General features: G+C 43.4%; 4 protein-coding genes across 4 annotated transcripts; all 4 read right to left on the bottom strand.

Moving 5' to 3' along the window:
* Positions 1 to 1,620: 1,620 nt before the first annotated feature.
* On the bottom strand, positions 1,621 to 3,859 carry LOC128318926 (uncharacterized). The gene is made up of 8 exons (XM_053237119.1): positions 3,489 to 3,859; positions 3,306 to 3,390; positions 3,037 to 3,183; positions 2,748 to 2,956; positions 2,551 to 2,654; positions 2,335 to 2,453; positions 1,976 to 2,152; positions 1,621 to 1,845 (listed from the first exon to the last, which is right to left on the bottom strand). Exons 1-8 carry the CDS (start codon positions 3,692 to 3,694, stop codon positions 1,636 to 1,638), a joined length of 1,257 nt encoding a protein of 418 aa, XP_053093094.1. The 5' UTR covers positions 3,695 to 3,859; the 3' UTR covers positions 1,621 to 1,635.
* A 6,076-nt stretch (positions 3,860 to 9,935) lies between these two features.
* LOC128318759 (mesothelin-like protein) lies at positions 9,936 to 18,126 on the bottom strand. The gene is made up of 10 exons (XM_053236589.1): positions 16,516 to 18,126; positions 16,216 to 16,306; positions 16,005 to 16,104; positions 15,759 to 15,931; positions 15,304 to 15,459; positions 14,530 to 14,663; positions 14,279 to 14,412; positions 12,200 to 12,294; positions 11,489 to 12,055; positions 9,936 to 10,019 (listed from the first exon to the last, which is right to left on the bottom strand). Exons 1-10 carry the CDS (start codon positions 16,653 to 16,655, stop codon positions 9,936 to 9,938), a joined length of 1,674 nt encoding a protein of 557 aa, XP_053092564.1. The 5' UTR covers positions 16,656 to 18,126.
* A 1,738-nt stretch (positions 18,127 to 19,864) lies between these two features.
* On the bottom strand, positions 19,865 to 21,973 carry LOC128318780 (uncharacterized). Its single transcript, XM_053236643.1, has 7 exons — positions 21,695 to 21,973; positions 21,445 to 21,570; positions 21,149 to 21,342; positions 20,899 to 20,993; positions 20,595 to 20,725; positions 20,277 to 20,401; positions 19,865 to 20,130 (listed from the first exon to the last, which is right to left on the bottom strand). Exons 1-7 carry the CDS (start codon positions 21,779 to 21,781, stop codon positions 19,998 to 20,000), a joined length of 891 nt encoding a protein of 296 aa, XP_053092618.1. The 5' UTR covers positions 21,782 to 21,973; the 3' UTR covers positions 19,865 to 19,997.
* Positions 21,957 to 24,552, bottom strand: LOC128318758 (uncharacterized). Its single transcript, XM_053236588.1, has 11 exons — positions 24,407 to 24,552; positions 24,136 to 24,305; positions 23,964 to 24,048; positions 23,721 to 23,867; positions 23,421 to 23,629; positions 23,216 to 23,319; positions 22,938 to 23,056; positions 22,599 to 22,775; positions 22,263 to 22,468; positions 22,073 to 22,173; positions 21,957 to 21,961 (listed from the first exon to the last, which is right to left on the bottom strand). The coding sequence occupies exons 1-11, from the start codon at positions 24,533 to 24,535 to the stop codon at positions 21,957 to 21,959; spliced, it is 1,452 nt and encodes a 483-aa protein (XP_053092563.1). The 5' UTR covers positions 24,536 to 24,552.
* Positions 24,553 to 24,560: the final 8 nt, after the last annotated feature.

Raw genomic sequence — 24,560 nt, 5'->3', positions numbered from 1 at the left:
TCCTGGTAGGAATGACTGCAGGTCAGCGAGGTTAATGAAAGTGATGAAGAATCCGATGTGGTCAGCAAACCAGGCAGTGGAGTTCAGAAGAGGATCTGAGGAGTTATAGCAGCGGGGGCTGCCATCTGCAAGATACACATACAGATAGTTATGTTGAGACTCACATACTGTGCACACACAATTATAGGAAATGAAGCGTGGATTGCTTGGATTGAAGGATATGCAGTACTATTCAGCAGAGAGAGAGAGAGAGAGAGAGAGAGAGAGAGAGAGAGAAGAGAGATGTAGTTATTCTTACCGCTGCTGTTCAGATACACTTTTATGGAGCTATACACATCAGCTGGGGTGAAATCAGTTGTGTAAAAATTGTAGTTGTCCCCCAGGATAGACACCCTGCTCACAAACACACACAAACACACATTTATACATACATACATATATACGTATAGAAGTGATTTTAGTACAGATCCTCAATTTTTTAGCCAAGAGACAGGGGGCAGTGTTTGTGCTGACAGCCCTGTGTAATGGTACATCAAACAAATACTCACAGTTTCCTGTATGACAGACAGGAGGCTCCACTGAGCTGGGCAGAGCTGATGAGCTGAGAACTGAGGTAGGGCAGGTAGTGAACCAGTGTGACCTTAAACCACTGTTCTACATCAGCCTGAGATGAGGCATTGAGAGCACGAGGCCACACACACTCCAACGTGTGGCTGGCCAAAGCTGAGGATAAAACAGACTCCTGTAGAGAGAAACAGGGGTTATTCTATGAGCTAATCCTGATATAATAAAGGCAAGTAATCCAGATGGACTAAAAGGGTATGTGAAATGAAGACAGGTGTACCATCTCCAGGTATTGATTGGTTCTATTGTAGTTGTTGAGGAGTGTGCAGAGCTCAGAACCATCAATTACTGTGTTTGGCCTGTTCAGAAACTCTCTGAGTTCTTCCGGAGAGATGGAGCCCAAAAGCTAGAGGACACAGAGCAGAGACAACACACTCGTTACAGAGGGAGATGTTGACAGTTCATTGGCTGCCGCTTAAACTATTAGTGAGCGACTCACTGACACGATCAGTGTTGTAGAGCAGAAATACCTCTGCCTGTCTGTCAGCTGGGATCAGAGACAGGAAATCTTTCAGGTCAGGGAATCCAAAATTGAGGAACATCTGTTTCAGGAGCATGTAGAAGCTTCCTCTGCTGTAGCAGCTCAGGCCTGTGAGGCAATATAGGCCACTAATGAAAAAAGTCTGTGCTGAATTCAGATTGATTTTAGATCAGTGAATGTGGGACACTCCTGACTTAGCCCAAATTCTTCATCTGCCAATCACATCTACTGATCACTGCCTGCACACTGGACTAGGCTGAGTCAGCAAATACACAAGCAAGAACATGCACACTTGAAACAAACCCCCCCCCCCAACACACACACACACACACACACACACAGACCTTGGCTGGACTGGTACTTGAGATAGTCTTGTGTGTAATTGAAGACAGTATCGGACTGTGTTGTGGAGAGGTCACTGTACACATTATCAAGTCCTTTCACTCTGTAAACACAACGACATAGAAGTAAACAAGTTAAAAATCAAAGAAAGTAAAGAATTGATCTGTGCGTTCATGTTGAGGAGGAGCTCACATCTCTCTGTAGGAGTCACAGCTGATGTTCATGGGGATGATCGACAGGGTGTTTGGACCAATCCCAGAAAGGAAGAAGGAAAGGTAAGTCTGGAACCACAGGGCAAAGTCCCCTGGGCTGAAACTTTGGAAGTGAGGCACCAGATCCAAGAGTGTCATGTTCAGAATGGTGTGTGATATTGCTGAAGGAATGCTAGTCATGTTCATCTGCAAACACACAGCAGCACGGATTAACAGTCTGGACACACTCGGACTTCATCAATTAGTATGCATAGAATAAACGTGTCTTATTGCGAAAAGAAATGTGCCCTGGTTTGTAGACTACAGAGATCCTCACTTGTATTGCAGTCTGGTGGAAGACTGTGAAGAAGCTGCCAAGTTGATTCCGACCTAAAGATGTGATCACACTGCTAAACACCTCTCTAAACACAGAGTCATTTCCCAACACTCCTGAATCTGGCTGCAAGATGAACTGTGCCTTCTGCTCACTGGACAGTAAGCCTAACACTGCAACCTGCAGGACAAAACACACATGTCAAGTTTACACCACATCTTCTGAGCTGTGCTAAAAAGTAACATGGAGACAGTGGTACATAACAGCTGAGAGTTCTTCCCCAACAAAGTCTTGAAAATAGCTGTTACTGCTGATTTATAGCTCATAGAAAACCCATAATGAATGTGCATGATCTTACTTACACTGGAGAAATTTGCATTTAGAATTTTAATCTGATCCAAGGGGGCATAATTGGAGAATTTGCCAAGGTTCTTTTCAAGCCAGTTATTGCTGCCGTAAGTGTTGGAAACACAGCCAGGATCTAAAATAATCAGAGACCAGTATGGTAATCAATCAAATCAGACAAGTCAAAGACTGCCAGTTTTCTGTATTAAAACAAGTAAAAGGGGTCTATGTACCTGGCAGGTCAGCTCTTGAGAGAAAGGGAAAGATGAAAGAAGTAACGACAGACTGCTTTTGTTCCACCTTCATGAGTGACTCTTGACTACTAAGAGCCTTCACCCTAAATTGGATGAAAACAGATCAGATTTTGTCGTGAAGTACTTCATCGCTATGTCCCAAATAAGACCTATAGAGTGCTCACATTCATACTTACACAATTTGGTAGGTCTCACAGCTGAACTTCTTGGAACTGAGGCTAGAAAGAAAGTCTATGGACACTGATGACAAAAAGGGCCTGAGCTTCATCTGGAACCACTTGTTGACAAAAGTGGCATTCTTCAGCTGTGTTGCGGTGAATTCATTGATTATCACCTCCCCGATAGCATTAAGTATACTTGGGTCAGCCTCAACACTGCTGAGGGTCTACAAGAAAAAATACTTACAATATATAGTTCCAAAGAAATTTTTATTTTTATACTACAGTGCCACTCAAATTTTCATACCACATTGTAAACCTTGTCCAGGGCTTCATCCAAAGGTGCAGGGAAATTGTGGAAGAAAAGTTTCCAAACTTCTTGAGGGTACTTTATGCTGCCTGTCAGTTTACATGTTAGCACTTTGGCTAGATCATCAGTGGACAGAACAGCAACCTTGAAACACAAGAACATGCAAGATGAAAAGATTTTTATGTAGTCAAATGACAGACAAACAATTATTAAACAAGGCTCAAATTCAGGACAGGAATTTTGCAACTGGTTATTAGATGGCTCACTGATGAACAGGCATATTCAGTGATGCTGAAGTTGCACAGTACTGCAGAAGCATTTCCATACAAGAGCGTAGTCTCAATTGCTTGACTGTGGAGAAAATAAGTAAATTATTACAGGAAGAATTATTGTCTTGTTACTACTTTCTAAATTACACACTTTTTTGATTTTATCAAACCACAGCTCACCTGTCTACACCATGACATGGGTTGACAGTGACACTGGACATGTTTTCAAATGAAGTGGTAATTTTGATACTTGTAGAGGGAGAAGCAGTGGTGGTAAGGAGGGCATTGGTAGTCGTGTTGACATTTGTCCCAATAGGAGTGCTGATTTCAAAACTTGTAGTGGGGGATGCAGTGGTGGTTAGGCTGGTATTGGTAGTGGCAGTCATGTTGACATTTGTTCCAACAGAAGTGCCGAATTCAAAACTTTTAGTGAGGGATGCAGTGGTGATTAGGCTCGTATTTGTAGTGGCAAGCGTGTTGACATTTGTTCCAATAGAAGGGGTGATTTCGAAACTTGTAGTGAGGGAAGCAGTGGTGGTTAGGCTGGTATTGGTAGTGGCAGGCGTGTTGACATTTGTTCCAACAGAAGAGCGGATTTCAAAACTTGTAGTGGGGGATGCAGTGGTGGTTAGGCTGATATTGGTAGTGGCAGGCGTGTTCACTGTTGTTCCAAAAGAAGTGCTGATTTCAAAACTTGTAGTGGCGGAAGCAGTGTTGGTTAGGCTGGTATTGGTAGTGGCAGGCGTGTTGACATTTGTTCCAATAGAAGGGGTGATTTCAAAACTTGTAGTGGGGGATGCAGTGGTGGTTAGGCTGGTATTGGTAGTGGAAAGCGTGTTGACATTTGTCCCAACAGAAGGGGTGATTTGAAAACTTTTAGTGAGGGATGCAGTGGTGGTTAGGCTGGTATTGGTAGTCGCAGACAAGTTGACATTTGTTCCAATAGAAGGGGTGATTTCGAAACTTGTAGTGAGGGAAGCAGTGGTGGTTAGGCTGGTATTGGTAGTGGCAGGCGTGTTGACATTTGTTCCAACAGAAGAGCGGATTTCAAAACTTGTAGTGGGGGATGCAGTGGTGGTTAGGCTGATATTGGTAGTGGCAGGCGTGTTCACTGTTGTTCCAAAAGAAGTGCTGATTTCAAAACTTGTAGTGGCGGAAGCAGTGTTGGTTAGGCTGGTATTGGTAGTGGCAGGCGTGTTGACATTTGTTCCAATAGAAGGGGTGATTTCAAAACTTGTAGTGGGGGATGCAGTGGTGGTTAGGCTGGTATTGGTAGTGGAAAGCGTGTTGACATTTGTCCCAACAGAAGGGGTGATTTGAAAACTTTTAGTGAGGGATGCAGTGGTGGTTAGGCTGGTATTGGTAGTCGCAGACAAGTTGACATTTGTTCCAATAGAAGGGGTGATTTCGAAACTTGTAGTGGGGGAAGCAGTGGTGGTTAGGATGGTATTGGTAGTCGCAGGCGTCTTCACATTTGTTCCAATAGAAGGGGTGATTTCAAAACTTGTAGTGGGGGATGCAGTTGTGGTTAGGCTGGTATTGGTAGTGGCAGGGGTGTTGACAGTGGTTCGAAAAGAAGTGCTGATTTCAAAACTTTTAGTGGGGGAAGCAGTGGTGGTTAGGATGGTATTGGTAGTCGCAGACATGTTGACATTTGTTCCAATAGAAGGGGTGATTTCGAAACTTCTAGTGGAGGAAGCAGTGGTGGTTAGGATGGTATTGGTAGTCGCAGACATGTTGACATTTGTTCCAACAGAAGGGGTGATTTCGAAACTTGTAGTGGGGGAAGCAGTGGTGGTTAGGCTGCTATTGGTAGTGGCAGTCATGTTGACATTTGTTCCAACAGAAGTGCTGATTTCAAAACTTTTAGTGGGGGATGGAGTGGTGGTTAGGCTGGTATTGGTAGTGGCAAGCATGTTGACATTTGTTCCAATAGAAGGGGTGATTTCAATACTTGTAGTGGGGGAAGCAGTGGTGGTTAGGCTGGTAATGGTAGTGGCAGGGGTGTTGACAGTTGTTCCAAAAGAAGTGCTGATTTCAAAACTTTTAGTGGGGGAAGCAGTGGTGGTTAGGCTGGTATTTGTAGGGGCAAGCATGTTTACATTTGTTCCAACAGAAGTGCTGATTTCAAAACTTGTAGTGGGTGAAGCAGTGGTGGTTAGGCTGGTATTGGTAGTGGCAGGCGTGTTGACATTTGTTCCAATAGAATGGGTGATTTCAAAACTTGTAGTGAGGGATGCAGTGGTGATTAGGCTCGTATTTGTAGTGGCAAGTGTATTGACATTTGTTCCAACAGAAGTGCTGATTTCAAAACTTTTAGTGGCGGAAGCAGTGTTGGTTAGGCTGGTATTGGTAGTGGCAAGTGTGTTGACATTTGTTCCAATAGAAGGGGTGATTTCGAAACTTGTAGTGAGGGAAGCAGTGGTGGTTAGGCTGGTATTGGTAGTGGAAAGCGTGTTGACATTTGTCCCAACAGAAGGGGTGATTTCAAAACTTTTAGTGAGGGATGCAGTGGTGGTTAGGCTGGTATTGGTAGTGGCAGGCGTGTTAAAATTTGTTCCAAGAGGAGTGCTGATTTCGAAACTTGTAGTGCGGGATGCAGTGGTGGTTAGGATGGTATTGGTAGTGGCAGGCGTGTTAAAATTTGTTCCAATAGAAGGGGTGATTTCAAAACTTGTAGCATGGGATGCAGTGGTGGTTAGGCTGGTATTGGTAGTGGAAGGCGTATTGACATTTGTTCCAAGAGTAGTGCTGATTTCAAAACTTGTAGTGGGGGAAGCAGTGGTGGTTAGGCTGCTATTGGTAGTGGCAGACATGTTGACATTTGTTCCAATAGAAGGGGTGATTTCAAAACTTGTAGTGGGGGATGCAGTGGTGGTTAGGCTGGTATTGGTAGTTGAAGGCGTGTTGACATTTGTTCCAAGGGTAGTGCTGATTTCAAAACTTGTAGTAGGGGAAGCAGTGGTGGTTAGGATGGTATTGGTAGTGGCAGGTGTCTTCACATTTGTTCCAATAGAAGGGGTAATTTCAAAACTTGTAGTGGGGGATGCAGTTGTGGTTAGGCTGATATTGGTAGTGGCAGGCATGTTGACATTTGTTCCAATAGAAGGGGTGATTTCAAAACTTGTAGTGGGGGAAGCAGTGGTGGTTAGGCTGCTATTGGCAGTGGCAGTCATGTTGACATTTGTTCCAACAGAAGTGCTGATTTCGAAACTTGTAGTAGGGGAAGCAGTGGTGGTTAGGATGGTATTGGTAGTGGCAGGCGTCTTCACATTTGTTCCAATAGAAGGTGTAATTTCAAAACTTGTAGTGGGGGATGCAGTCGTGGTTAGGCTGCTATTGGTAGTGGCAGTCATGTTGAAATTTGTTCCAACAGAAGTGCTGATTTCAAAACTTGTAGTGGGGGAAGCAGTGGTGGTTAGGCTGATATTGGTAGTGGCAGTCATGTTGACATTTGTTCCAAGAGGAGTGCTGATTTCAAAACTTGTGGTGGGGGATGCAGTGGTGGTTAGGCTGGTATTGGTAGGGGCAGGCATGTTGACATTTGTTCCAACAGAAGAGCTGATTTCAAAACTTATAGTGGGGGATGCAGTAGTGGTTAGGCTGGTATTGGTAGTGGCAGGCATGTTGACATTTGTTCCAACAGAAGAGCTGATTTCAAAACTTTTAGTGGGGGATGCAGTGGTGGTTAGGCTGGTATTGGTAGTGGCAGGCGTGTTGACATTTGTTCCAATAGAAGGGGTGATTTTAAAACTTGTGGTGGGGGATGCAGTGGTGGTTAGGCTGGCATTGGTAGTGGCAAGCGTGTTGACATTTGTTCCAACAGAAGTGCTGATTTCAAAACTTGTAGTGGCAGATGTAGTGGTGGTTAGGCTGGTATTGGTAGTCGCAGGCGTGTTGACAGTTGTTCCAAGAGTAGTGCTGATGTCAAAACTTGTAGTGGGGGAAGCAGTGGTGGTTAGGCTGGTATTGGTAGTGGCAGGTGTGTTCACATTTGGTCCAACAGAAGAGCTGATTTCAAAACTTGTAGTGAGGGATGCAGTGGTGGTTAGGCTGGTATTGGTAGTGGCAGCCGTGTTGACATTTGTTCCAACAGAAGTGCTGATTTCAAAACTTGTAGTGGCAGATGCAGTGGTGGTTAGGCTGGTATTGGTAGTGGCAGGCGTGTTGACATTTGTTCCAAGAGGAGTGCTGATTTCAAAACTTGTAGTGGGGGAAGCAGTGGTGGTTAGGCTCATATTGGTAGTGGCAGGCGTGTTCACTGTTGTTCCAAGAGAAGTGCTGATTTCAAAACTTGTAGTGGGTGAAGCAGTGGTGGTTAGGCTGGCATTGGTAGTGGCAAGCGTGTTGACATTCGTTCCAATAAAAGGGGTGATTTCAAAACTTGTGGTGGGGGATGCAGTGGTGGTTAGGCTGCTATTGGTAGTGGCAGGCGTGTTGACATTTGTTCCAAGAGGAGTGCTGATTTCAAAACCTTTAGTGGGGGATGCAGTAGTGGTTAGGATGGTATTGGTAGTGGCAGGCATGTTGACATTTGTTCCAATAGAAGGGGTGATTTTGAAACTTGTAGTGGGGAAAGCAGTGGTGGTTAGGATGGTATTGGTAGTGGCAAGCGTGTTGACATTTGTTCCAACAGAAGTGCTGATTTCAAAACTTGTAGTGGGGGAAGCAGTGGTGGTTAGGCTGGCATTGGTAGTGGCAAGCGTGTTGACATTCGTTCCAATAGAAGGGGTGATTTCAAATCTTGTGGTGGGGGATGCAGTGGTGGTTAGGCTGCTATTGGTAGTGGCAGGCGTGTTGACATTTGTTCCAAGAGGAGTGCTGATTTCAAAACCTTTAGTGGGGGATGCAGTAGTGGTTAGGATGGTATTGGTAGTGGCAGGCGTGTTGACATTTGTTCCAATAGAAGGGGTGATTTTGAAACTTGTAGTGGGGAAAGCAGTGGTGGTTAGGATGGTATTGGTAGTGGCAGGTGTGTTGACATTTGGTCCAACAGAAGAGCTGATTTCAAAACTTGTAGTGGGGGATGCAGTGGTGGTTAGGCTCGTATTTGTAGTGGCAAGTGTATTGACATTTGTTCCAACAGAAGTGCTGATTTCAAAACTTTTAGTGGCGGAAGCAGTGTTGGTTAGGCTGGTATTGGTAGTGGCAAGTGTGTTGACATTTGTTCCAATAGAAGGGGTGATTTCGAAACTTGTAGTGAGGGAAGCAGTGGTGGTTAGGCTGGTATTGGTAGTGGAAAGCGTGTTGACATTTGTCCCAACAGAAGGGGTGATTTCAAAACTTTTAGTGAGGGATGCAGTGGTGGTTAGGCTGGTATTGGTAGTGGCAGGCGTGTTAAAATTTGTTCCAAGAGGAGTGCTGATTTCGAAACTTGTAGTGCGGGATGCAGTGGTGGTTAGGATGGTATTGGTAGTGGCAGGCGTGTTAAAATTTGTTCCAATAGAAGGGGTGATTTCAAAACTTGTAGCATGGGATGCAGTGGTGGTTAGGCTGGTATTGGTAGTGGAAGGCGTATTGACATTTGTTCCAAGAGTAGTGCTGATTTCAAAACTTGTAGTGGGGGAAGCAGTGGTGGTTAGGCTGCTATTGGTAGTGGCAGACATGTTGACATTTGTTCCAATAGAAGGGGTGATTTCAAAACTTGTAGTGGGGGATGCAGTGGTGGTTAGGCTGGTATTGGTAGTTGAAGGCGTGTTGACATTTGTTCCAAGGGTAGTGCTGATTTCAAAACTTGTAGTAGCGGAAGCAGTGGTGGTTAGGATGGTATTGGTAGTGGCAGGTGTCTTCACATTTGTTCCAATAGAAGGGGTAATTTCAAAACTTGTAGTGGGGGATGCAGTTGTGGTTAGGCTGATATTGGTAGTGGCAGGCATGTTGACATTTGTTCCAATAGAAGGGGTGATTTCAATACTTGTAGTGGGGGAAGCAGTGGTGGTTAGGCTGCTATTGGCAGTGGCAGTCATGTTGACATTTGTTCCAACAGAAGTGCTGATTTCGAAACTTGTAGTAGGGGAAGCAGTGGTGGTTAGGATGGTATTGGTAGTGGCAGGTGTCTTCACATTTGTTCCAATAGAAGGTGTAATTTCAAAACTTGTAGTGGGGGATGCAGTCGTGGTTAGGCTGCTATTGGTAGTGGCAGTCATGTTGAAATTTGTTCCAACAGAAGTGCTGATTTCAAAACTTGTAGTGGGGGAAGCAGTGGTGGTTAGGCTGATATTGGTAGTGGCAGTCATGTTGACATTTGTTCCAAGAGGAGTGCTGATTTCAAAACTTGTGGTGGGGGATGCAGTGGTGGTTAGGCTGGTATTGGTAGGGGCAGGCGTGTTAAAATTTGGTCCAAGAGGAGTGCTGATTTCGAAACTTGTAGTGCGGGATGCAGTGGTGGTTAGGATGGTATTGGTAGGGGCAGGCATGTTGACATTTGTTCCAACAGAAGAGCTGATTTCAAAACTTTTAGTGGGGGATGCAGTGGTGGTTAGGCTGGTATTGGTAGTGGCAGGCGTGTTGACATTTGTTCCAATAGAAGGGGTGATTTTAAAACTTGTGGTGGGGGATGCAGTGGTGGTTAGGCTGGCATTGGTAGTGGCAAGCGTGTTGACATTTGTTCCAACAGAAGTGCTGATTTCAAAACTTGTAGTGGCAGATGTAGTGGTGGTTAGGCTGGTATTGGTAGTCGCAGGCGTGTTGACAGTTGTTCCAAGAGTAGTGCTGATGTCAAAACTTGTAGTGGGGGAAGCAGTGGTGGTTAGGCTGCTATTGGTAGTGGCAGGTGTGTTCACATTTGTTCCAACAGAAGTGCTGATTTCAAAACTTGTAGTGGGGGAAGCAGTGGTGGTTAGGCTGGCATTGGTAGTGGCAAGCGTGTTGACATTCGTTCCAATAAAAGGGGTGATTTCAAAACTTGTGGTGGGGGATGCAGTGGTGGTTAGGCTGCTATTGGTAGTGGCAGGCGTGTTGACATTTGTTCCAACAGGAGTGCTGATTTCAAAACCTTTAGTGGGGGATGCAGTAGTGGTTAGGATGGTATTGGTAGTGGCAGGCATGTTGACATTTGTTCCAATAGAAGGGGTGATTTTGAAACTTGTAGTGGGGAAAGCAGTGGTGGTTAGGATGGTATTGGTAGTGGCAAGCGTGTTGACATTTGTTCCAACAGAAGTGCTGATTTCAAAACTTGTAGTGGGGGAAGCAGTGGTGGTTAGGCTGGCATTGGTAGTGGCAAGCGTGTTGACATTCGTTCCAATAGAAGGGGTGATTTCAAATCTTGTGGTGGGGGATGCAGTGGTGGTTAGGCTGCTATTGGTAGTGGCAGGCGTGTTGACATTTGTTCCAAGAGGAGTGCTGATTTCAAAACCTTTAGTGGGGGATGCAGTAGTGGTTAGGATGGTATTGGTAGTGGCAGGCGTGTTGACATTTGTTCCAATAGAAGGGGTGATTTTGAAACTTGTAGTGGGGAAAGCAGTGGTGGTTAGGATGGTATTGGTAGTGGCAGGTGTGTTGACATTTGGTCCAACAGAAGAGCTGATTTCAAAACTTGTAGTGGGGGATGCAGTGGTGGTTAGGCTGGTATTGGTAGTGGCAGCCGTGTTGACATTTGTTCCAACAGAAGTGCTGATTTCAAAACTTGTAGTGGCAGATGCAGTGGTGGTTAGGCTGGTATTGGTAGTGGCAGGCGTGTTGACATTTGTTCCAAGAGGAGTGCTGATTTCAACACTTGTAGTGGGGGAAGCAGTGGTGGTTAGGCTGATATTGGTAGTGGCAGGCGTGTTCACTGTTGTTCCAAAAGAAGTGCTGATTTCAAAACTTGTAGTGGGGGATGCAGTGGTGGTTAGGATGGTATTGGTAGTGGCAAGCGTGTTGACATTTGTTCCAACAGAAGTGCTGATTTCAAAACTTGTAGTGGGTGAAGCAGTGGTGGTTAGGCTGGCATTGGTAGTGGCAAGCGTGTTGACATTCGTTCCAATAGAAGGGGTGATTTCAAAACTTGTGGTGGGGGATGCAGTGGTGGTTAGGCTGCTATTGGTAGTGGCAGGCGTGTTGACATTTGTTCCAATAGAAGGGGTAATTTTAAAACTTGTGGTGCGGGATGCAGTGGTGGTTAGGATGGTATTGGTAGTGGCAAGCGTGTTGACATTTGTTCCAACAGAAGTGCTGATTTCAAAACTTGTAGTGGGGGAAGCAGTGGTGGTTAGGCTGGCATTGGTATTGGCAAGCGTGTTGACATTCGTTCCAATAGAAGGGGTGATTTCAAATCTTGTGGTGGGGGATGCAGTGGTGGTTAGGCTGGTATTGGTAGTGGCAGGCGTGTTGACATTTGTTCCCACAGAAGTGCTGATTTCAAAACCTTTAGTGGGGGATGCAGTAGTGGTTAGGATGGTATTGGTAGTGGCAGGCGTGTTGACATTTGTTCCAATAGAAGGGGTGATTTTGAAACTTGTAGTGGGGAAAGCAGTGGTGGTGAGTTTGGTGTTGGTAGTGGCAGGTATGTTGATAATTGTAGTCATTGTAGTAAAATTGGTGACACTAGATATGGCAGTGTCAGTAGCTGTTCTGGTACTAGGAGTGGCTGTACTGATGATGGCAGTATAATTATTGCTGTTGGTTTTGATGATGCCAATATTCAGCATATCTAAATCAGACTGGTTCTGTTGTGACACCCAGGACTGAACCACTGAAGAGTGCTCAAACAGCTTCAAGTCAGCCACATTTACCCCCATTAGAGCTTGCGCTGTCATCACATTCAGGGCCTAACACACACACACACACACACACACACACACACACACACACAATGCATTTTCTGTCTTAATTCAAAACCAGCTATTTCTCAACACATTTTTCACATTTTCATATGTAAAAATTGAAAAAACTTTTCTTTTTGTATTTCATACCTTAAGAACAGCAGAGCTCAGACTAGTGAACACGGTGATGTCCATGCTGATGTTATGAGTTGAAAGGGCTTGTATGTCCTCCAGTGGAGCTCCACCTAAACATACATATGTTAAAACCTAAACTAAATTTACTGTAAGATCCCCCCTCTACAGATAACACAAACACAACACAAAGATCAAAACTTAAAAGCAAAATGTATAGCAAACATAAAAGCTAAATGTTTTTCATTATCTATATCTATGAATTACATTTTATATTTTTACTTAAAATCTGTCCGGGGACAGATGGAGTGTCATTGGACATTTCTCAGCCTTCAAATTAAACTTTGTTAATGTTGCTCTTAGCCAAAGCTTTTTTTGACATTTATCTTGCTTGAATCTTTCAGTTTCCATCCTGGGCTTTTCCCTTCTGCATGATGTTAGCTATTCCCCTCAGAGGTGTCCCCTATAACACCTCTCAGTTATCCAGTGTTGTCTGTGCTAGCTCATTGTCCACTATTTTCCAAATTCAATGTTCGTCTCTGGTTATTTATCTCAAAACTAAGGAAAAGGAGGGAGTAAGACCCCTAGCTATCCAGTTTGGATGTACATGACTTGAGCTGAACATGACCACAGAATAATAGAGAAGGGGGGCTTTGACTGAGGAAGTCCAGGCCATTTTGAATCAGGAAAACCTAAACCCTTTCTAGCAGAGGAAAGGCTGTGATGGGGGTTTGGGGGGGAAACTTTTTTCCCATATCCTTAGCCACTAGTGTATTTCACTCTGCCGCCATCTCTTGTGAGGTCCAGCAACATAGTCAATATGAAGGGACAATATGAAGAAGAAACCTTGAGAGGAACCAGATTCAAAAGGGAACCCATCCTCAGCTGGGTGACACCGGATAGTGCAATTATAAATAATTCTCTTCTATTACTGTATACTATATGGTCAAAAAGTTCAATTCTGTAACCACAAAAGTTCACTGTATTTTACACAGGAAGTCTATTTTGTTGAAGTTACCAATTGTTCACTGTTGGAGACTTGAGTGCAAAACTGTTTGTGGAAATTGCAGTCCTAGATCTATCATAGCAATTGTAGTCCTAAGCCACTGTGGAAAAACTCTTCATATCAGTTGAAGTCCAAAGCCATTTTGATGGTTTCTATGCGGTACCGTCCACAGTGATGTAACTTTGGGCTGTCCATGTGGGGCCATCCTCAGCACCAGTGGATGGTTTCCAAGTGATGAGAAATCCAACCAGAAATAGGGCATCAGGATGGATCATGCAGGTCCAGAGAGCAGAAGGGATCAGGATCACTGGCATCTCAGGAGTAGCATGTATAGCTCATCATCTAGCCTTTGTGCCTCTCATTTGGCAAACAGTTGTATACTTTGCTGTTCCCTCTCATTTTTTTTTTTTAGAGTGTGCAATTATGCTAGGTAATTGAATGTTCCACCTGCATGGTGACTGAGTTACCTTTTTATGCTACCTGTCTCTTTACTGTCATCTTCAGTACATCAGGTGCTTTGCTTAGTACTTGGCCTGTTTTCCCAGAAAAAACACATCCCTTGATCTGGTGATGTTTTTCTTCTTTAAATATCCAGTTTTAGTGAGCCCGTACCCAAAATAGCCTCAGATTCCTGGTCTTGGCTGACAGGAGTGGAACCCAGTGTAGTCTTCTGCTATTGTAGCCCATCCAAGGTTTGATGTGTTGTGCATTCTGAGATGCTAGTAAAGGCAGATGTAAAGTGCTGTTATTTGAGTTAGCATAGCCTAGCCTGCCTGTCTGGAACCATTTATTTGCAGAATTGATGCTCAGTGAATGTTATTTTCCCCACATCATACTATGTAAATTCTAGAGACTGTTGAGCAGAAAATCCCAAGAAACAGCAGAAAAATATAACCCAAACCAGCATGTTTGGCACCAACAACCATGTAATGGTCAATGACAACTGAAGATCTTGATCTGTATGCGCATGATTTTTATTTTGGTGATTGGATGTTTGCATGAATAAGCAGGTGCATAGGTATGCATATTGTCGGGTGAGGATATATTATATATTTGAGTATGTTGTGTACATATGTGAGCATGTATTTTACCCAGGTAAGGACTCATGAGTTGGTAGTAGGTTTTGGCATTGCTGCGTTGATTGCTGAATGAAGAGTTGGCGATGATGTACAGAGCAGATTTCTGCTCAATGGAACATGAGGACAGATCTGGAGACAGGACTGCCCTGCATAGAGAACAAAATGTAAACTACATGAGCACTGCTGTATTTGAATTATTCCCAAATCTCTTTATTTTGTTTATCCATGTTTGTGTATGTATGTACATGTGAGTGTGCACTTACTTCAGACTCTCAGCAGTGATACTTTCCAGTACACTGATGTCTAAAGTACAGATGTTGGAACCAACTACATTTATTTCGGTACTTCCCAGAGAGGGATTCCCCATGCTCAGATACCTCATAATCACCGCTTTACTCTACAAAATACACAAAAAATTATTCCTGTAGCAAGCATATCAGCGTATGAGCATTAAAATGTTCAAATAAAATGTTTTTATGTCTTAAACGACTTATGAAATAGTTTAAGAACTGAAGCAGCAGTTTAACCAGAACTGATGCTCAACCTTCTTCCTACATACCTTGGTATACACATCCATCTCAATTATAGTGATGATGTTTTGAACGTCATGGTGCTTCACATCAACTGTACAAAATGTAAACACTTCCCATCATAATAAAATATTTCTCTCGCTCTTTCTCTCTCTCTGGGAAAGAACGCAGATGCCCTCTCACTCCCTGTCTCTCTGAGTGATCACAAATGCACTCTCTGTTTCTCCCTCTCTCTGAAGGATTGCAGATGCACTCTCTGTTTCTTTTAAGGATAGAAGATTCTGGCTCTCTCTCTCTACCTCTCGCAGGAACGCAGATATTGTCTCACTTGTTCTGAAGGATCTGAGATGACCTCTGTACCTTTCTCCGTCTCTCCCAAGGTGTTAAAAACATGGTCTTAATTCACAAATTGGTTGTAATACATCACGGCAGTAATCAATCCCAAACATTTTTTTACAGGTCACACACACACACACACACACAGACACACAAACACCCTTCTATTACCTTTTCTGGTTCCCAGAGTCCACCATTTGAGTCCATCAAAGAGGACAGTGTGTCAATTATGGTAATGTTCCACTTGCTAATGTCATCAGTTGTTGCCACACGAGAAGCGGAACCCAGTAGCTGCAGCACACCATCATTAAGGCCTGATGGGTAAATCTACACATGCACACAAAATCAACAATTTATTATATACCACCTAACACACACTGTCCAAAATGTTGTGTGGGTGAATCCACCATACACACAAAGACAGACATTAAACTCACAACACAAAAACAAACCCTGTTTGACAGGGGTACATTTTCAAAACATAAAATATGCAAGTATCATATTTAAACCGACACTGTCAGTAATGTCAGAATTTTATGACTGAAAGGCACAAACAACCTCCTCTTTCGTGTAGTGCTACTGTAGTGCTAAAGAGTCCCAGTGTCACAGTGTTCAGTGCTGCTGACCTGGTTTAACTTGTTCAGAATGACGGTCTGGAAGCTGGTGTCCACCACTTTCTCAGTGATGGCTGCCAGGTTGTTCTGCAGGACAGCGATGTCCAGATACAGATCAAACTGGGTGGAGTTAAAGCCGAAAGGAAACGACGCATCTGCAATTGTCACCGCTGTGATGTTGCTCACTGTTAGACACAGAACAAAGTTAAAAATATATCCCTGTATCTCAGTGCTTTTTACACTGTAAAGCACTTTTACCTGTAGCGCTTTCTGAGTTGCATTCTGTAAAGAATGTCCTTAGCTTCTTCATCGGGATCTTCTGCTTCCTCAGGACTGAAAAGAACTTCCTCCTTACATTCTTCAACAATGCGCACACACAGACATAACATTAAATTAGTCCCAAAAGGTCTAACATTGGGTCAATAAATCAATCACAAACACAAATTTAAAACTGAACAGGTTTACATACAAAGCTAAGTGTGTTGCAGAGGTCTGATTTGAAATAGACAGCCAGGATGCTGAGTTGCTCCACGGTCTGCTCATTCCACGTTGAGGGATTACTGATTAAAAAAAACAATGTTTATGAGATCTTATTCATATCTAATACAATACAGTTATAGACACAAATAATTTCATTTGGTTTATGCCATTTTAACACCAAGCCTAACATTATTAGAACAATTTAAATGCAGTGACGGTTCAGAAATATTTTTCTACAGCTGAACCAAATTCAAAGGTATGCACTGATCTGCAAAAATCTCACTCTCACCCATAAGCGGTGTTCCCACTGAGGAGCAAAGACTGTACAGCAGTGATCTGAGAATCAGAAAGATCTCCACAGTTCTTCAGTTTCTCCAAAATGAGAGGGTGAGAGTTCTGGATGTAGGAGGGGTCCAGTGTGCAGGCCATATTCCCCAGAATCTCCACCTGATAACTGGTCAGGCTCACACCAGATATACCCTACAATGTCAAAAACCACGAAGGAGTGTCACATTAAAACGCAGAATCTGTAAGAACAGGGGTTCTTGTGAGGATTCCAATGTTTAGTGTCAAGATCTCTGAAATGTTGCGTTTGCCTCAAGACAGTTTACTGTCTCCTGAGTGTTTGAGCGATTTCTATCACCGCACCCTCTATGCCCAAAACTTTCTTTTCAGTATTTAGAGGTCAGCAAACCTGAGTATAATTCCTGAGAACCACCCAAAAGCATTCTATTGTTGTTCTATGTCACAGTTGGAATTGAACTTTGCTGACGTGGATTATCATATGAGTGCTATGCTGATGACACTTGATGTCTCCTTTCCTCCTTTAGACAATCGTTTTTCTGAACAGAGCATGTAGTAGATGGCAGCTCATCAGCTGAAACTAAATCCCAGCAAGACTGAGTGTTGGCCAGAGTGTTGCTGTTGTGGAGATGCATGCCCACATCAAGATCTTTAGATCTCCTTGGACAACTCTCAGATCTCAACCTTGGGGTATTTCTGGACAATCAATTGTCCTTCACTACTCATATTGCTAAGCTGACTGCTAACATCAGGAGGATCTTGAGGCCATTTCTATCCACAAAGCTCACTCAGGTGCTTGTTCATTCCCTCATCATCTTGAGACTGGACTACTGAATGTCGCAGTTCTGCCCCTGCAAACTGCATATCACCCGCCCCCTGCAACTGATCAAGAGTGCAGCTGCCAGACTCGTTTTCAACCTTTCCAGATTCTCCCACACCAACCCAATGTTGTGCTCCCGCCACTGGCTTTCTGTAGCTACTGCATCAGTTTTAAAACACAAAGACAAAGACGGACAAGCACATGCATACCTGAAGGCACTTATCACAGACCACTCTCTACCATACTCTGGCTGTCTTCAAACAAAAAAAAAACTCAAGACCCAATTCGTGTTTTTTATTCTGTACTAACCACCAACACGGTTTCAGCTGAATGGTATTTTTACTTCCTATTCATAGACATAGTGAATTAGCGTATTAATATATGTTTTTGATAGGGCACAAAGCACTAATGTAAGTCACTCTGTAGAAGGGAATCTGATAAATGCCGTAAATGTATATTTCAACATTGGAATTTCATGAGACACAAATTGATTGAAAGATTGGGTGACTTGTTTTCCGTAATATTTAAGTGCTAATATTGAGTGTTGGTCTATGAACATGTTATTGTGTATGTTTTACCAGGCAGTCCTTTGCATCATTGAACAGGATGGTCTTTTTGTCAAGGCCGTGGGAAAGAACGGAGAAATCTGCTCTGCCCAGGGCAGAGAAATATGACCGACAGTTCTCCTTCTGTATCTTCTCATAGCTACAACACACACACACACACATTACAGATAGCATATGACCCATATTCTTAACCTCAGATATTTGAAAATTGGGAATGCAGGGGAAGTGTGCCTTATCTTTTATATACGGTACATTGTGTATGTGAACGTGTTACACACCTGTAGTACAGAAGCATATCAGAGGGGACGTCAGTAAAGCTAACAAATGGATCGTCTTTCACGTAGCTGTACATGCAGGTCAGCTGAAACACAAAACGCACCGTGACTGTGTGGTATCTCAGGTACCAGTAAAAGTTTGGGTCCACTTGCTACCTGTGTTTCAGACTGTGTGCGGAATGTGAATGAATATCAGAGTGTATGTACCTGAGCCTCTTTCAGGAGGACCTTGTCTCTGCCTGCACGAGGTCTACAGGCTTTCACTAGATCTTTGGCTTTCTGCTGTGGGAGAGTCTGAACTGAGCTGCAGGAGAATCCCTGCAGTATTGATGCTGACAGACTGTGGGGAGAAACACACACAGTCACACACAGACATACACACACCGATGAACCAAAACACAACATCTTATTGGACTCTGGCAGAATCATATGCGTTATCTGGATTGTTCGCCCAATAGTTATTTACACTGCCTATGTAAGCGAGTCAGGCTGTGTGTGTGTGTGTGTGTGTCTGTTTCTAACTCACTCTTCTGGATTATCACTGGCATTGGCCACTGCACCAAACAACATCATAGCCTGGTAAAAATCAAACAAAAAAATTCAAAATTTTATTGATTCGTTTTACACCCCGAGATCCAAACTTGACAGGAATTCAGACCTCTGTAAGTGCTGTGATCACAGTCAAGCCATGTTACTCTAGGTTTTCAGTATAACAAAGTGATTTACATTTCTCTGACAATGTGGGTCTGTTCAGTTACCTGTTCATGACTCCAGCTCTTGTTATTGATGAGTGAAACGTCAAAAGAGCTCAGTGAGGTCAGTAGAACAAGTGGAATATACATCACGAGTGCATCCGGAACATTCTGTAGCACTTCAGTTTGGTCTACAGAGATTACCTGGGAGAAAGTGTGGGAGCAGACCTTCAACTTTTCCAGACTAAACAAACTGCATTCTGAACAAAGGATTGATTTTAAATTAAACTGGTATAGAACACAGTAATGTAAATCTCCATTTTAGTAATGTGCTGTAATGTATTTTGCATGTGTGTGTGCGTGTGTGTGTGTGTGTTCTGTGTGTGTAAGAGAGAGAATACCTTCTGGACAAATGTCTTTTGCAGAATAACTGGTGCTGACAGAATGTTATTGATGAATGTTGGATTCTGCGATAAAGACAGAAGCTGAGACGATGGGATGATGGTGATGGTTGCAGAGGGAACGCCGCCGATGAGTGTTCCCAGGGACTCCAGAGAGGAGGCACTGCTGATCTGTGAGGCAAAACAATCAGATCTTCAACTTTAAAAAAAGGAAAAAAAAAATATGAATCTGCTGTTTTGGATCTGAACGCAGGGAGTATTTAAGGGAGTATTTAACTTACAGCACTTTTCTTTATATACAGTGTAGTTGGTTAGTATTTGAACAGTAATACAATTTTGTTCTTTACAGGGGGATTTGGTGAAATTGCTCTAAACAGACTTGGTCTCGCTTCCAGTATCGTAGACTGACGTTCTTGACAAGTGTACAGTGTACACTCACATTAAAGCCTGCACTAATGATGCTCTGGATCAGGGCATTCACTTGGCCCTGGTCCCAGCCACTGATGTTACTGAGTGTAGACAGAGCACTGTTTATCACACTGGAGGGGGTGGAGCTTATCTGGCCCACAGTCAGGCCCACACACTGGCTGCCCAAAGATTGGATGGTGGATGCAGATACACTGGGGAACTTTGCTACCAGCACCGCTGTGACCTGAGAGGAGAAGAGGATTATAGTTAGCTTGCACTTTGACAGAATAACTGACTGACAGGGTCTCATTGATTGATCACCTCTGGATTCATTTCTGTGCAGAAGTTGTTGATGCTCGTCAGGATGGTCTTGATGTCTGCATCTCCAAGATGAACAAACGTGGAGGAAGGAGTTCGACACAGCAGCTCAGCTGGCAATCTATAAGATCACAAACAACCTTTTAAAAATGCGTACAAAGATATTTATCCTTGTATGTAGTCCGTTACCTAAGGGGGTTGAATTGATGAGGCTGGATGAATAAATAGAATTTATAGTTAACAATAGTTGTTAGTGTGGAGTGTTACCCGAGTGGGCTGAAGTCAGGATTCTGGATGTATAACTCTGTTGTGTAGTACTCCAGGACACTGGCTGAAATTCCTGGGTTGTTGAACAGCTGAAGATTTTCTGCGTTCTGCAGGAACACACTCGTCTAAAGGACACAATAAAACACACACATTAATACGTCACTATGGGTGTGTGTTGTGTTAGGTAGATAATACATTATATGTAGATGAGCAGAAATAATCATGTGTGTAAATGTCTGAATGACTAACATGTATGATTACAGGTATGTTTGTTTGTTGGTGTGTGAGTTTGTGTGTGTGTGTGTGTTAGTATGTTACCATGTTTCCTGGTAGGAATGACTGCAGGTCAGCGAGGTTAATGAAAGTGATGAAGAATCCGATGTTGTCAGCAAACCAGGCAGTGGAGTTCAGAAGAGGATCTGAGGAGTTATAGCAGCGGGGGCTGCCATCTGCAAGATACACATACAGATAGTTATGTTGAGACTCACATACTGTGCACACACAATTATAGGAAATGAAGCGTGGATTGCTTGGATTGAAGGATATGCAGTACTATTCAGCAGAGAGAGAGAGAGAGAGAGAGAGAGAGAGAGAGAGAGAAGAGAGATGTAGTTATTCTTACCGCTGCTGTTCAGATACACTTTTATGGAGCTATACACATCAGCTGGGGTGAAATCAGTTGTGTAAAAATTGTAGTTGTCCCCCAGGATAGACACCCTGCTCACAAACACACACAAACACACATTTATACATACATACATATATACGTATAGAAGTGATTTTAGTACAGATCCTCAATTTTTTAGCCAAGAGACAGGGGGCAGTGTTTGTGCTGACAGCCCTGTGTAATGGTACATCAAACAAATACTCACAGTTTCCTGTATGACAGACAGGAGGCTCCACTGAGCTGGGCAGAGCTGATGAGCTGAGAACTGAGGTAGGGCAGGTAGTGAACCAGTGTGACCTTAAACCACTGTTCTACATCAGCCTGAGATGAGGCATTGAGAGCACGAGGCCACACACACTCCAACGTGTGGCTGGCCAAAGCTGAGGATAAAACAGACTCCTGTAGAGAGAAACAGGGATTATTCTATGAGCTAATCCTGATATAATAAAGGCAAGTAATCCAGATGGACTAAAAGGGTATGTGAAATGAAGACAGGTGTACCATCTCCAGGTATTGATTGGTTCTATTGTAGTTGTTGAGGAGTGTGCAGAGCTCAGAACCATCAATCACTGTGTTTGGCCTGTTCAGAAACTCTCCGAGTTCTTCCGGAGAGATGGAGCCCAAAAGCTAGAGGACACAGAGCAGAGACAACACACTCGTTACAGAGGGAGATGTTGACAGTTCATTGGCTGCCGCTTAAACTATTAGTGAGCAACTCACTGACATGATCAGTGTTATAGAGCAGAAATACCTCTGGCTGTCGGTCAGCTGGGATCAGAGACAGGAAATCTTTCAGGTCAGGGAATCCAAAATTGAGGAACATCTGTTTCAGGAACATGTAGAAGCTTCCTCTGCTGTAGCAGCTCAGGCCTGTGAGGCAATATAGGCCACTAATGAAAAAAGTCTGTGCTGAATTCAGATTGATTTTAGACCAGTGAATGTGGGACACTCCTGACTTAGCCCAAATTCTTCATCTGCCAATCACATCTACTGATCACTGCCTGCACACTGGACTAGGCTGAGTCAGCAAATACACAAGCAAGAACACACTTGAAACAAACCCCCGCCCCCCCCCCCCCCCACCAACACACACACACACACACACACACACACACACACACACACAGACCTTGGCTGGACTGGTACTTGAGATAGTCTTGTGTGTAATTGAAGACAGTATCGGACTGTGTTGCAGAGAGGTCACTGTACACATTATCAAGTCCTTTCACTCTGTAAACACAACGACATAGAAGTAAACAAGTTAAAAATCAAAGAAAGTAAAGAATAGATCTGTGCATTCACGTTGAGGAGGAGCTCACATCTCTCTGTAGGAGTCACAGCTGATGTTCATGGGGATGATCGACAGGGTGTTTGGACCAATCCCAGGAAGGAAGAAGGAAAGGTAAGTCTGGAACCACAGGGCAAAGTCCCCTGGGCTGAAACTTTGGAAGTGAGGCACCAGATCCAAGAGTGTCATGTTCAGAATGGTGTGTGATATTGCTGAAGGAATGCTAGTCATGTTCATCTGCAAACACACAGCAGCACGGATTAACAGTCTGGACACACTCGGACTTCATCGATTAGTATGCATAGAATAAACGTGTCTTATTGCGAAAAGAAATGTGCCCTGGTTTGTAGACTACAGAGATCCTCACTTGTATTGCAGTCTGGTGGAAGACTGTGAAGAAGCTGCCAAGTTGATTCCGATCTAAAGATGTGATCACACTGCTAAACACCTCTCTAAACACAGAGTCATTTCCCAACACTCCTGAATCCGGCTGCAAGATGAACTGTGCCTTCTGCTCACTGGACAGTAAGCCTAACACTGCAACCTGCAGGACAAAACATGCATTTCACACATTCTGTTCACACCAGCTCAGTGGTACAGCAGCTGCCTGCCCTCTCCACCAAAATCCAGAGGCCAACTGGTACTACTATAGTCAATTGCAAACTCACAAGAAACATAAAGTTGGTGCAACTTTGATGTTACTCACGCTGGAGAAATTTGCATTTAGAATTTTGAGCTTTTCCAAGGGGGCATAATTGGAGAAATTGCCAAGGTTCTTTTCAAGCCACTTATTGCTGCCAGAAGTGTTGGAACGACAGCCAGGGTCTACAAAGATCACAGACCATTAGTTAAATTAACCAGAACATTCTCAATGGCTCTTGGTTTATTTCATTCAGGCAATCAATTGGCTTAATCTCAACAGGCTAAAACAAGTAGAAGACTGCCAGCTTTCTCTAGTAGAACAATTAAAAGGGGCCTATGTACCTGGGAGGTCAACTCTTGACAGGAAGGGAAAGATGAATGAAGTAAAGACCAACTGCTTCTGTTCCTCTTTCATGAGTGATTCTTGACTGCTAAGAGCTTCCACCCTAAGTTGGATGAGAACAGATCAGATTTTGTCATGAATTACTTCATCTTCATGTCCTAAATAACACATGCAGAGTTCTAAAATTCCATTGTCTATACTTACACAATCTCGTAGCTCTCACAGCTGAAGCTTTTGGAACTGAGGCTGGACAGAAAGTCTGCGGACACTGATGACAAAAATGGTCTGAGCCTCATCTGGAACCACTCAGTGATGAAAGCGGCATTCATCAGCTGTGCTGCAGTGAAGTCCTTGATTATCACCTCCCAGATGGCATCAAGTATATTTGAGTCAGACCGAATGCTGCTGTGGGTCTACATGAATGAGTACATACTTCAGTGCATAGCAGTGCACAAATGTTTTTTTTTTTTTTTTTTAACTACAGCACCAATCAAATTTTCATACCATGTGTGAAAACCTGTCCAGTACATCATCCAAAGGTGCAGGAAAATTCTGGAAGAAAAGCTTCCATGTTTCTTTAGAGTAGTTCAGGCTACTTGGCAGTTTGCATGTGAGCAGTGTGGCCAGATCATCAGAGGACAGAACAACAACCTTGAAAGACAAGAAACAGAGGTTTCTGTGGTCAACTCATCTTCTGCGTAAAAGGACTGAACCTGAGAAGAGGTATTTTGTTCATAGAGGACTCACTGATGAACAGGCATAGGCAGGAATCCTGAAGTTACACAGTACTGCAGAAACATTTCCAGATGCGAACTCGCTATCAAGTGGGTGACTGTGCAGAAAAAAGAATAATGTTATACATCTACTAAAAACTTTCTCTATAAAGTTTGCTCCTTTTCCATTTGATAAAAAAGCTCACCTGTCTACACCATAACAAGGGTTGTGGTTGATGATGCCAAGATTCAGTGTGTTCAGATCAGATTGGTTCTGTCGTGACACCCAGGACTGAACCACTGAGGAGTTCTCAAACAGCTTCAGATCAGCTATGTTTACCCCCATTAGATTCCTCACTGTGCTCACATTCAGGATCTGGCACACACAAAAACAGTTTTCATCAAGTTCATCTGCAGTTTTCTTTATTTTACTTCTTATAACTCAAGCATCCACTATGTTCAGTTTATGTTTTATACCTTGAGAACAGCAGGGTCCAGACTAATGAATATGGTGATGTCCATGCTGATGTTCTGGGTAGAAAGAGCTTGTATATCCTCCACAGGAGCTCCACCTATACACACACACACACACACACACACACACATACACACACATGTTAACAACTAAATT

This window comes from Pangasianodon hypophthalmus, chromosome 9 (assembly GCF_027358585.1).
Source record: "Pangasianodon hypophthalmus isolate fPanHyp1 chromosome 9, fPanHyp1.pri, whole genome shotgun sequence".
NCBI lineage: Eukaryota > Metazoa > Chordata > Actinopteri > Siluriformes > Pangasiidae > Pangasianodon > Pangasianodon hypophthalmus.
The sequence above is the reverse complement of the archived record's forward strand: the minus strand, read 5'-3'. Positions and strand labels throughout refer to the sequence as shown.